The sequence below is a fragment of the Oncorhynchus masou genome, chromosome 23 (assembly GCF_036934945.1).
Source record: "Oncorhynchus masou masou isolate Uvic2021 chromosome 23, UVic_Omas_1.1, whole genome shotgun sequence".
Taxonomy (NCBI): Eukaryota; Metazoa; Chordata; class Actinopteri; order Salmoniformes; family Salmonidae; genus Oncorhynchus; species Oncorhynchus masou.
The window spans coordinates 16,568,753-16,580,615 of record NC_088234.1 but is presented as its reverse complement, the minus strand read 5'-3'; the positions used below and the strand labels follow the sequence as shown (position 1 = coordinate 16,580,615).

The following is an 11,863-nucleotide window of genomic DNA, read 5'->3' as shown; positions in this document are numbered from 1 at the left end:
ACCAAAAACCAAAATGGAGTTCCAAGAGAGCCCTCAAAAAGACTCAAATTGAAAGGAGCTGTCATTATGAAATGATTATTGTAACACATAATTTGATGATATCTGATGTTCTATGATATATTAGGATTATAGAAATAATGTATTATCTGCTGGCTTTCTTTAACGATCTATCATGAATGAAACTTATCTGAAAGATAACATTTTATATCGCTATATACTTACAGCTAGCTAGAATCCTACCTACAGTAAATTCTACAGGCCATGTTTGAATGACGATGACAAGGCAACTGTCTTCGTACTGCTTTTAGAAATGATATCAGTAATACAGATCAATGACAGGGTTGCTAGTTTACAACATATTCAAATGACGTTCTAGTTTATCACATATTCAAATGAAGCCCAGCTGTAAATAGGAACTGAATATAAGTTTTTTTACTGCACCACCTACCCCTGCAGTTCCTCATCATTCTCCTGGGACGTGTGAGTGTGTGTGCGGGCATTCGTGCGTACATGTTTGTGTGTGTGTGTCTGAATGTTATTTGCATAACATCCTATGTATTCCATAACAGTTGTGGTTGTGTACTGCCAGTGTGTGTGTGGTTGAGTGTGTGAGTGTTTGTGGGATTTAAATGAGTGAGTGTGTGTGATGAGGGCCTTCTTCCTCTTCTGGTCCCCACTCTGAAAGAGAACTTAGAGCTGTGATGATGTCTGGTGAAATCATCTACTCCGATGTTACATTCACTCGGCATCAGAACCAAGATACTGGAAGAGAAAGTGAAGTTTCTAATGGTGAGTTCTCTCTCATTTATATGGCTTTATTAGTTTTCAACATTTCATCACATTGGGGGGCGAGGGTGGAGATGTCATAATTCAACAAGGAGTTAGTAACAGAAGAAGGCTGTATAGACTGTTGTTAACTGGTTATAATTATAGTGATGATGATTTACTGTATGGTTGTGTCATGAACATTAACTGTGTAAACCCAGGGGCTATAGGGAAAAGAAGACAGTATTTTAGTTGGGATCAATATTTGTAATTGTACTTATTAATATGAATTAGTACTATATGTTTAACATGTGGTAGTGTATGAGTCACTGGGCACTCTTTTAGAATGTACTATAGCATAGTTATATATAGTGCAATGTTTGTGCTTTATTTATGACTCTCAGACACGTTCATTTCCTTTTGAATACATTCCACACGGCCTCAACAAAGGTTCTCCACAGAGAATCCTATTTTGAAGGATCTGTACAGTATTAGTGCAATATAAAGGGCATGAGAGTATGACAGTTCCATCTAAATGAGTTGTTACTCGTCACACTCTCGACGTATCTGTTGGATTTCACGCTGTCAACCATCTTCCAGAAAGCCAGACAGACAGCCAGCCAGACAGACAGCCAGACAGCCAGCCAGCCAGCCAGCCAGCCAGCCAGACAGACAGACAGACAGACAGACAGACAGACAGACAGACAGACAGCATCAACCTGTTACATTTGGTTTATGGCCTAAGGTGTTTCCCCATTTCTCATAACAATATGTCAGCTTTTCTTCAGATATGTTGAATTAGAATATTAGACATTGTATATTTTGGTTAGTGACCCTAACAGTTAATAAAGTGATTTGCATGTTGGGACTGTCAAGGGACTGTAACTTAGTAGAGCTCAAAGTAAATAATGCGGAGATAGTGGATTGTTAAAGAGGAACTAGAGTGATATCTTTCTAATAGAATGTTTATATAGTTGATTGTAAGAGAGGTACTAGAATGGTATATTTCTAAAATAATATTGAGATAGCGGATAGTGAGAGAGGAATGAGAACGGTATCTTTCTAATAGAATGTTGAGAGTTGATTGAGAGAGAGGAATGAGAACGGTATCTTTCTAATAGAATGTTGAGAGTTGATTGAGAGAGAGGAATGAGAACGGTATCTTTCTAATAGAATGCTGAGATCGTTGATTGAAAAAGGGGAAATAGAACACTGCATTTCTAATAGAATGTTGAAATAGTAAATTGTGAGAGAGGAACTATACTGAACAGACATATAAACGCAACATGCAACAATTTAAAAGAGTTTACTGAGTTACAGTTAATATGAGGAAATCAGTCAATTGAAATAAATTCATTAGGATCGAATCTACGGATTTCACATGACTGGGAATGCAGATACGCATCTTTTTGTATCTGTATCCAAACAAAATGGGCCTCACAATTGGCCGCAGGAACTCGTTATGGTATTTTTGTACATTCAAATAGCTAATCGATAAAATGTAATTGTGTTTGTTGTCCATAGCTTATTCCTGCTCATACCATAACTCCTCCACCAACATGGGGCACTCTGTTGTTGACATGTTGACATTAGCAAACTGCTTGCCCACACAAAGACATACGCATGGTCTGCGGTTGTGAGTTCGGTTGCATAATTCTCTTAACCGACACTGGAGGCGGCTTATGGCAGCGATGAACATCGAATTCTCTGGCAACAGCTCTAGTGACATTCCTGCAGTCCGAATTCCAATTGCATGTTCCCACAAAACTTGAGACATCTGTGGCATTGTGTTGGGTGACAAAACTGCACATTTTAGAGTGGCCTTTTATTTGTGTCATCATAATGTTTTTTAATCCACTTCTTGATATGCCACACCTGTCAGGTGGATTATCTTTGCAAAGTAGAAATGGTCACTAACAGCGATGTAATTTTGTGCACACAATTTGAGAGCAATTAAGCTTTTTGTGTGTATGGAACATTTCTGGGATCTTTTATTTCAGTTCATGAAACATGGTACCAACACTTTACATGTTGAATTTATATTTTTGTTCTGTGTAGACTGATACATTTCTAATAGAATGTTGAGATAGTGAATTGTGAGAGAGGAACTAGAATGGTACAATTCTAATATAATGTTGAGATAGTTGATTGTGAGAGAGGAACTAGAATGGTACAATTCTAATATAATGTTGAGATAGTGGATTGTGAGAGAGGAGCTAGAATGGTACAATTCTAATAGAATGTTGAGATAGTGGATTGTGAAAGAGGAGCTAGAATGGTACAATTCTAATAGAATGTTGAGATAGTGGATTCATAGAGAGGAACTAGAATGGTACAATTCTAATAGAATGTTGAGGTAGTGGATTCATAGAGAGGAACTAGAATGGTACAATTCTAATAGAATGTTGAGGTAGTGGATTCATAGAGAGGAACTCTAATTCTAATAGGTGGTAATCACCATGGGGTTGGTTTTAGAGAAACAATATAATCACGCATGGGGGTGCAATATGTATAATATAAGTGAAAAAAATGATCTCTTTCTTCATCTCTCTCTCTGTAACCATAGGAGTAGCCGAACATGAAGAGGATGTCACATACTCTGAGGTTAAAAGACCGGGAGGTAGAGCTAGTGAGCAGAAGGATCCTGGGAAAGGTGAGATGTATTTGTGTTACAGTTAGCTAAGGGTTACATTAAGTACCCCTTAATTAACCTGTTATGTTCTAATTTTCAGAGTAAATAACTCACAGACACCAGAGAAGCTTTAACCAAGTTTAATTCTTCCCAAAGGGTTGTTACAGCTGTAATTCAGACAAAAACATGTTCTCACCATCACAAGTATATATACTCCACTTTGGACACTCCTCCTTCTCTCCAATCCTTACATCTTATGGTTCCACAGGAAGAGGGTACTAGGATAATAAACCCTTATTACTCCCTTCAGGGGATCTGACCTGACCTCCTGACCTCAACTCCTCCTTCGCCTAATCCACAGATGTCCATCCGCTTCCCCTATAGCAATCCAGTGGTCTCCTCCCGTCCACCCAACACATTCCAAAGCCATATGTCTTTCTGCAGAGACCCACCACCTCCTAACATAAAACCCAATCTCTTCCATTTCTTATTCACTATGCGTCTGATCTATCATGTCTTTAATATCTCAATGTTCAAAGTTTACCCCGAATATAACAAACCTTATGACCTTTTAAACTCTGACACCCACTCCTTTTACAGGAAGGGACCCTGGCAATAGTGACCCCACTCCCCCAATGGGGTCAAAGGCTACAATCCCTGAGGGAGGGTATGGGACAGTTCCCGTGGTGACCCTGATGTGTCTCTGTGTTCTACTGCTGGGCCTGGCGATCACTCTGGGAGTCCTCTGTGAGTATATAACCATTATATGGAACCCTGACCCTTTTACACTACTGAACCCTTTTACACTACTGAACCCTTTTACACTACTGAACCCTTTTACACTGCTGAACCCTTTTACACTACTGAACCCTTTTACACTACTGAACCCTTTTACACTACAGAACCCTTTTACACTACTGAACCCTTTTACACTACTGAACCCTTTTACACTACTGAACCCTTTTACACTACTGAACCCTTTTACACTACTGAGCCCTTTTACACAACTCTACTCTTTTACACCACTGAGCTAAGCTGGACTGGTTATGCATCCACCATAGTTGCTGGCCTGGAACTCTGCTGAAAATGACAATGAGCAAAGAAAATATCCAAGCCAACCCAGACCAGTACATTTCAGGTTGGTACGATAGTGACAAACACAAGAGAAAAACCACAACCCTCCATCTTGTCTTATTGTCTCTGTTCCAGATGCTTCCAACATGACTAGTCTTCAAGCTGAAGGGGCTCACTTTGCCCAGATGAAAGAGAATCTAACAGGTGATTCCCATGATCAACCCCTTATATAAATATTTGAGAGAATCCTTCATATAAATCATAAAGATGCAGTTTGTCAATGGGGGACTGGCTCAGATTAAAATACTGCCATTTCACTGTAATATATAAAGAAAATATTGTTTCATTTGAATAGGTCTATTGTTAGATAATAGGTCATTCTAGCTTGTACAAGGTTTACTTTCTTACTTTATGGTTAGATATGTAAATAAATTCATGTTATTCCTTCATATTATTTGCTCTTTAATAACAGGGAAACTGCATGAACTGCAAGACAGCTATAAGAGACTACAGAATGAGACCCTCATCATAACAGGTAGGTAGTCTAGAACAGGACTCAACTGACTTGCCACAACACTCCTATTCATATCATATATTCATTCATTATTCATGTGAAGTTTAAAAGTGGAAGTTGAACCCAATTTAACGCAAACTTCTCATTTCAGTAAAAAGTTCCATGTTATCAAGGTTAGGATTACATTTACAGCAGTATTGCTACCTAAATACGGTTCCCTATCAGAGACAACAAGAATCACCTGACTCTGATTGAGAACCGCCTCAGGCAGCCAAACCTAAACATAACACACCCCTAATCAACCACAATCCCAATGCCTACAAAAACCTCAATAACATAAACCCATGTCACACCCTGGCCTGACCAACTAATTAACTAAAACACAAAATACTAAGACCAAGGCGTGACAGTATATGAGGAAGCAGAGGGGTTTTACTTGGCCAGAAAAGACGTCTGGCCCTAATGGAAACCTATTCATATCAGTGTGGTGAAGTGTATTGGAAAGTCATTTTGTGTAAGGACCGACGCTGGAGACGAGAAGCAGGTACGGGGAGTTGACATTTAATTAGGAACAGACAAAGAGCAAGACAGAAACAGCGCCAGCACACGGATACATAACGACAAACGACAATCAATGCAGCAGCGGGGAACAGAGATGGGGAACTGACAAATATAGGGGAGGTAATAAACTGGTGATTGAGTCCAGGTGAGTCCAATAATACGTTGATGCGCATAATGGGGAAAGGCAGGTGTGCGTACTGATGGTGTCAGGAGTGCGTAATGCTGGGGAGCCTGGCGCCTTCGAGTGCCAGGGTGGGGTTGTTCGTCAAATACATACCTTTGTATTACGGCCTTATTTCAACACTTCTTTTATAATAAAGGTAAATATGTGTAAAAAATACAAGCATATATTTTGATTTGATTAACACTTTTTGTTACGATATGATTTCATACGTGTTTTTTCATAGTTTTAATTTCTTTACTATTATTCTACAATGTAGAAAACTATAAGTTAAAGATAAACCCTTGAATGAGTAGGTGTGTCCAAACTTTTGACTGGTACTGTACATATTATAAATAATATATACACTACCGTTCAAAAGTTTGGCGTCACTTAGAAAAAAATGTGTCTATTATTCAAATAACCTCAAATTGATCAGAAATACAGTGTAGACATTGTTAATGTTGTAAATTACTATTGTAGCTGGAAACTACAGATTTTTTTTAAGGAATATCTACATTGGCGTACAGAGGCCCATTGTTAGCAACCATCACTCCTGTGTTCCAATGGCACGTTGCGTTTAGCCAGGTCAAGTTTACCATTTTAAAAGGATAATTGATAATTAGAAAACCCTTTTGCAATTATGTTAGCACAGCTGAAATCTGTTCAACTGGAGCATCAGACTTTGTGGGTTCGATTACAGGCTCAAAATGGCCAGAAACAAAACCCTTTCCTCTGAAACTCGTCAGTCTATTCTTGTTCAGAGAAATGAAGGCCATGCGAGAAATTGCCAAGAAACGGAAGATCTCTTACAACGCTGTGTATTACTCCCTTCACAGAACAGCGCAAACTGATTCTAACCAAAATAGAAAGAGGAGTGGGAGGCCCCGGTGCCCAACTGAGCACGAAGTCAAGTACATTAGAGTGTCTAGCTTGAGAAACAGACACCACACAAGTCCTCAACTGGCAGCTTCATTAAATAGTACCCTCAAACACCAGTCTCAAGGTCAACAGTGAAGATGCGACTCCGGGATGCTGGCCTTCTAGGCAGAGTTGCAAAGAAAAAGTCATATCTCAGACTGGCCAATAAAAAGAAAAGATTAAGATAGGAAAAATAGTCTAATAAAATATCAATCTATTCTTTTCTCAGTCCAGAGAGAGCTGTTATTCTCTGAGCTACAAGACTGTAATGACAACCTTACTAGGGTCAAAGATCTCCTGGCAACCATCCAAGGTTAGTTCTATCCTCCTCCCATGCATGAGAGTACTAAAGTGGATGCCTCATGAACAGTTATATTATACTACCATATAGTACTACCATGTATTTTAGTACTGAATATCATACTGTATTATATTGTACTTATATTATTATGCTGTATTTACTGGATATACATATAAGTATAGGACATACTATAGTACTGAATATTATAATGTATTATACTGTATATCCTGGATATACATATAAATATAGTATATACTGTAGTACTGTAAGTCATCAAATACAAATCGCATCTCATTGTCTCTTGTCTCCTTGTCTCCTTGTCTTCTTGTGTGTTCTTGTCTCTCCTCTCTCTTTTACAGGGAATCAGAAGAGATGTAATGCCAATCAGCTGTGTTCTCCTGGCTGGGAGTTCTACAATGGATCATGTTACTACTTCTCTAAAGAAAAACTGACCTGGGAACAGAGTCAGTACGCCTGCATCCACGATGGAGGACACCTGGTCATCATAGAGAGTCACCAGGAGCAGGTAAGATTGGAGGTGTAGTACACTATATATACAAAAGTACATGGACACCCCTTCAAGTCAGTCAATATGACTATTTCAGCCACACCCGTTGCTGACAGGTGTACAAAATCGATTACACAGCCATGCAACCTCCATAGACAAACATTGGCAGTTGAATGGCCTTACTGAAGAGCTCAGACTTTCAACGTGGCACCTTCATAGGATGCCACCTTTCCAACAAGTCAGTTCCATTTGTGCCCTGCTAAGGCTGCCCTGGTCAACTGTGACTGCTGTTATTGTGAAGTGGAAATGTCTAGGAGCAACAGCGGCTCAGCCGCGAAGTGGTAGGTCACACAAGCTCACAGAACAGGACCGCAGAGTGTTGAAGCGCATAGCAGTCCGGACGAATATGCGTTTGGTGGATGCCAGGAGATCGCTACCTGCCTCAATGCACGGTGCCAACTGTAAAATCTGGGGCTGTTCTTCATGGTTCGGACTAGGCCCCTTAGTTCCAGTGAAGGGAAATCTTAAAGCTACAGAATACAATGACATTCTAAACAATTTTGTGCTTCCAACTTTGTGGCTACAGTTTGGGGAAGGCCCTTTCCTGTTTCAGCATATCAATGCCCCCATGCACAAAGTGAGGTCCGTACAGAAATGGTTTGTCGAGATTGGTGTGGAACTTGACGGGCTTGCTCAGAGCCCTGAACTCAACCCCATCGAACACCTTTGGGATGAATTGGAATGTCGACTGCAAGCCAGGCCTAATCGCCCAACATCAGTGCCTGACCTCATTATGGCTCTTGTGGCTTAATGGAAGTAAGTCCCCACAGCACTGTTCTAACATCTAGTGGAAAGCCTTCCCAGAAGAGTGGAGGCTATTATAGAAGCAAAGGGAGGACCAAGTCCAAATTAATGCCCATGATTTTGGAATGAGATGTTTGACGAGCAGGTGTCCACATACATTTGGTCATTTAGTATAATTAACTGCTACTTGACTCTCATGTAAAGGGCAGGCTTCAAGTTAAGATACGGCCTTCTTTAAGTGTCTCTCCGTGTTTTGCATGTCTGTCTCCATTGGTTGACTTGAGTGGAAACAGACAGGGTTCTTGCTCTTCAAGTTAAAAAATATACTTTATATAGAATAGTATGAGAACATCAGGATGAGAACCTTTGGTCCATTGGTTGACTAATATGTGGTTTTCTCCATAGGAGTTTATAAAACAGAGAGTGGTAGCACTGGGAATTGATCCTTATGACCACAGCCCCTGGATTGGACTGACAGATGAGAAGCAAGATAAATTGTGGGTCTGGATGGACAATACAACTCTTAATGAGAACATCAAGTAAGGATGTTTCTAAGGCATAAATTCACACACACACATACTCAAAGACAAATCAGCTGTACACTCAAAAGCACAACATAGTAAACATAGTTTTGTAAGCCTTGTACAGTTGAGGGCAAATGTAATGGCACCCTTCCACTTTTATTAAATCATTCCATATTTCTTCACAAATACGTTGAAATAGAAAAAATGCCTTTGATATCCACACCTTGTTATTGGATTTTCATGGCATCGACAATTGGAGCTAGTACTTGATTGTGCAGTCTTTGGCCAACATAACTGAAGACAAATGCTTCTTGTAGCCACAAATGAGCTTGCTGCAGCTTTCTACTGACAATTTGGCCCAGTATTTAGCAGCAAACCACTCTAATTCTTCAATGCTTGATGGGTGCCCTCCACCAACTGCTTTTTTTGGCCGGCAGGTAGCCTAGAGAATAGAGCTAAACCAAAAGGTTGCCGATTTGAATACCCGAGCCGACAAGGTGAAACTACTATGAAACTACTACTATAGCTGACCCTGTATAACAACACATTTCATTACACCTATCCGGTGACAATAAAACATTTTTTGGGACGATATCGCCAATTAATTTTGGATGTGATTCAGATCTGGACATTGCTGGCCACTTTAGAACAGTCCAGCGTTTCTTCTTGAACCATTTCTGGGTGCTTTTGATGTGTGTTTGGGGTCGTTGTCCTGCTGGAAGACCCACAACCTTCAATGGAAACCCAGTTTTTGGACACACGGTTTAACATTGGACTTCAAAACTCCTTGATAATCTGCTGATTTCATGATGTCTTGCACATGTTCAAGGCCCCCAGAACGAGATGCAAACCTCTCCCATGTTTGATTGTAGGGAGGGTGTTATTTTCATTGAATGCTTAATTTGGTCATCGGTAAACACAGTGCTGATCTGTAACTCAAATGTAGTTTGGTTTGTTTGTGGCCAAATAAGAGTCCAGATCTGAATCACATCCATAACAGATGGCGAGAGCAGAAAACAGCACTTGGTGGAGGGCATCCCTCAAATTGAAGAATTAGAGCAGTTTGTTGCTATATACTGGGCCAAATTGCCAGTCGAAAGGTGCAGCAGATTATTGATGGCTTCAAGAATCATTTGTCTTGAGTGATCTTGGCCAAAGGCTATGCATCCAAGTACTAACTCCAGGGTGCCAATAATTTTGTCCATGCCATTTGTCTTTATTTTCTAAATTAAAATTGTAAAAATCCATGGTGCCAATATATTTGGTCGCAAAAATGTATTTATTCTGGGACATACTGTATGGAGTAATGAGTTCTCTTCTCCCTTTTCAAGGTACTGGGACTTTGGCGAACCAAATAACTATGGGCCTAAAGGTGAAAGTGAAAACTGTGTCCGAATTGGTCAAAAATGTCACAAACAAAAAAATTGTTGGTTTGACTTTCCATGTGCCGAACCATCTAAGAGAATCTGTGAGAGTCGTGCAGTCTGTGAAAGTCGGGCAGGCACTCCATAGTGAAGCCAAATGTAGTGTATTGAATGAGTAACCAGCACAAGGCACCGTATTGTTGGGAAGTATTTAGGGCCCGTTTTCTAGACACAGACCAAACCTACACTCTTAGAAAAAAGGTTTCAAAAGGGTTTTTTGTGTGTCCCCATAGGAGAACGATTTTTGACTCCAAGTAGAAGCCTTTTTGACTCCAGGTAGAACACTATTGGGTTCCGTGTCGATGAAGATCTCTCTGTTGAAAGGGTTCTATCCGGAACCAAAAGCACTACTTCAAATGGTTCTCCTATGGGACAGACAATATATAGCCACTTTTTTTCTAAGAATGTATTGCTGGACTAAGCATGTCCTATGTCATTTTGATTAATGCAGAGTATTACCTTCATTTAAGCTTGTGTCCACACAACAAATATTTCTGCTTTTAGCTATAATTGAATGTCATACCTGTGTAGTTCCTCCACATAGTCAGCTGGATCTGACAGATCCTACTGATATGGATTTAACTTTTTTATTTATATTGGTAAATATGTTTTCCATTGTAACATTTGATATTTTAGTCAATTAACAGATGGTCTTGTCCACAGTGACCTACAATTAGTGCATTTTAGTGAATAATTAGATATACAGATCAATGCAGTAGTATTAGAAAGCCTGCATGGTTTAGACTGTCATCTCAACCTTCTATTCAGGAAAATGTATCAAGGTTGTATTTCTAACAACAGGATTACATTTTTTTATTCAGTTGATTTACAGATTTATTCGTAACAATGGGATTCATTAATTCAGCTGTTTTTACAGATTTATTTGTAACATTTGTATTCATTAATTCAGCTGTTTTATGTATATATTTGTATGTTCAGGTCTAATAGATGGAATTAGACATTAAGTAATACATAAATAAAAATTGAATGATCTAAATGTTCAAAATTTGCTGTGTGTGCGGTTCAGTATCTGAGTCTATGTCCAGTCTCTGAGAGGGATGGAGGGGGAGTTTAGTAGGGTAGTTTATCTCCTATTATGAAGTACACTGTGTCTGGTTTGTTGACATTATTCTCAAATTCTTCTGTTTTATCTATAAATCTATAATCTACACATTGGCTTGCTCCTACCTACAGTATCTTTCCAATTTGGTCCTGCCGTACATACCTACACGTACGCTATGGTTACAGGACGCAGGCCTCCAAATTGTCCCTAGAATTTCTAAGCAAACAGCTGGAGGCAGGGCTTTCTCATATAGAGCTCAATTTTTATGGAATGATCTGCCTACCCATGTGAGAGACGCAGACTTGGTCTCAAACTTTAAGTCTTTTTTGAAGACTCATCTCTTCAGTAGGTCATATGATTGAGTGTAGTCTGGCCCAGGAGTGTGAAGGTGAACGGAAAAGCACTAGAGCGACAAACCACCCTAGCTGTCTCTGCCTGGCCGTTCCCCTTTCTCCACTGGGATTCTCTGCCTCTAACACTATTACAGGGGCTGAGTCACTGGCTTACTGGTGCTCTTCCATGCCGTCCCTAGGAGGGGTGCGTCACTTGAGTGGGTTGAGTCACTGACGTGATCTTCCTGTCTGGGTTGGCGCCCCGCCTTGGGTTGTGCTG

The 11,863-nt window shown here is 39.9% G+C and overlaps 1 protein-coding gene across 1 annotated transcript; it reads left to right on the top strand.

The window, feature by feature from the left end:
• Window positions 1-522: 522 nt before the first annotated feature.
• Window positions 523-11,188, top strand: LOC135510444 (C-type lectin domain family 4 member G-like). Its single transcript, XM_064931363.1, has 9 exons — window positions 523-789; window positions 3,332-3,418; window positions 3,998-4,144; window positions 4,607-4,675; window positions 4,944-5,006; window positions 6,857-6,940; window positions 7,288-7,454; window positions 8,646-8,779; window positions 10,096-11,188. The coding sequence occupies exons 1-9, from the start codon at window positions 702-704 to the stop codon at window positions 10,274-10,276; spliced, it is 1,020 nt and encodes a 339-aa protein (XP_064787435.1). The 5' UTR covers window positions 523-701; the 3' UTR covers window positions 10,277-11,188.
• The last annotated feature ends 675 nt before the right edge of the window (window positions 11,189-11,863 follow it).

Bases quoted from the DNA above. Each gene is read 5' to 3' on its own strand.
- LOC135510444 (XM_064931363.1), top strand. From the start codon at position 702: ATGATGTCTGGTGAAATCATCTACTCCGATGTTACATTCACTCGGCAT. The intron at 4,676-4,943 runs GTGATTCCCATG...CTTTAATAACAG, and splicing joins GATGAAAGAGAATCTAACAG to GGAAACTGCATGAACTGCAA. The intron at 8,780-10,095 runs GTAAGGATGTTT...TCCCTTTTCAAG, and splicing joins ACTCTTAATGAGAACATCAA to GTACTGGGACTTTGGCGAAC.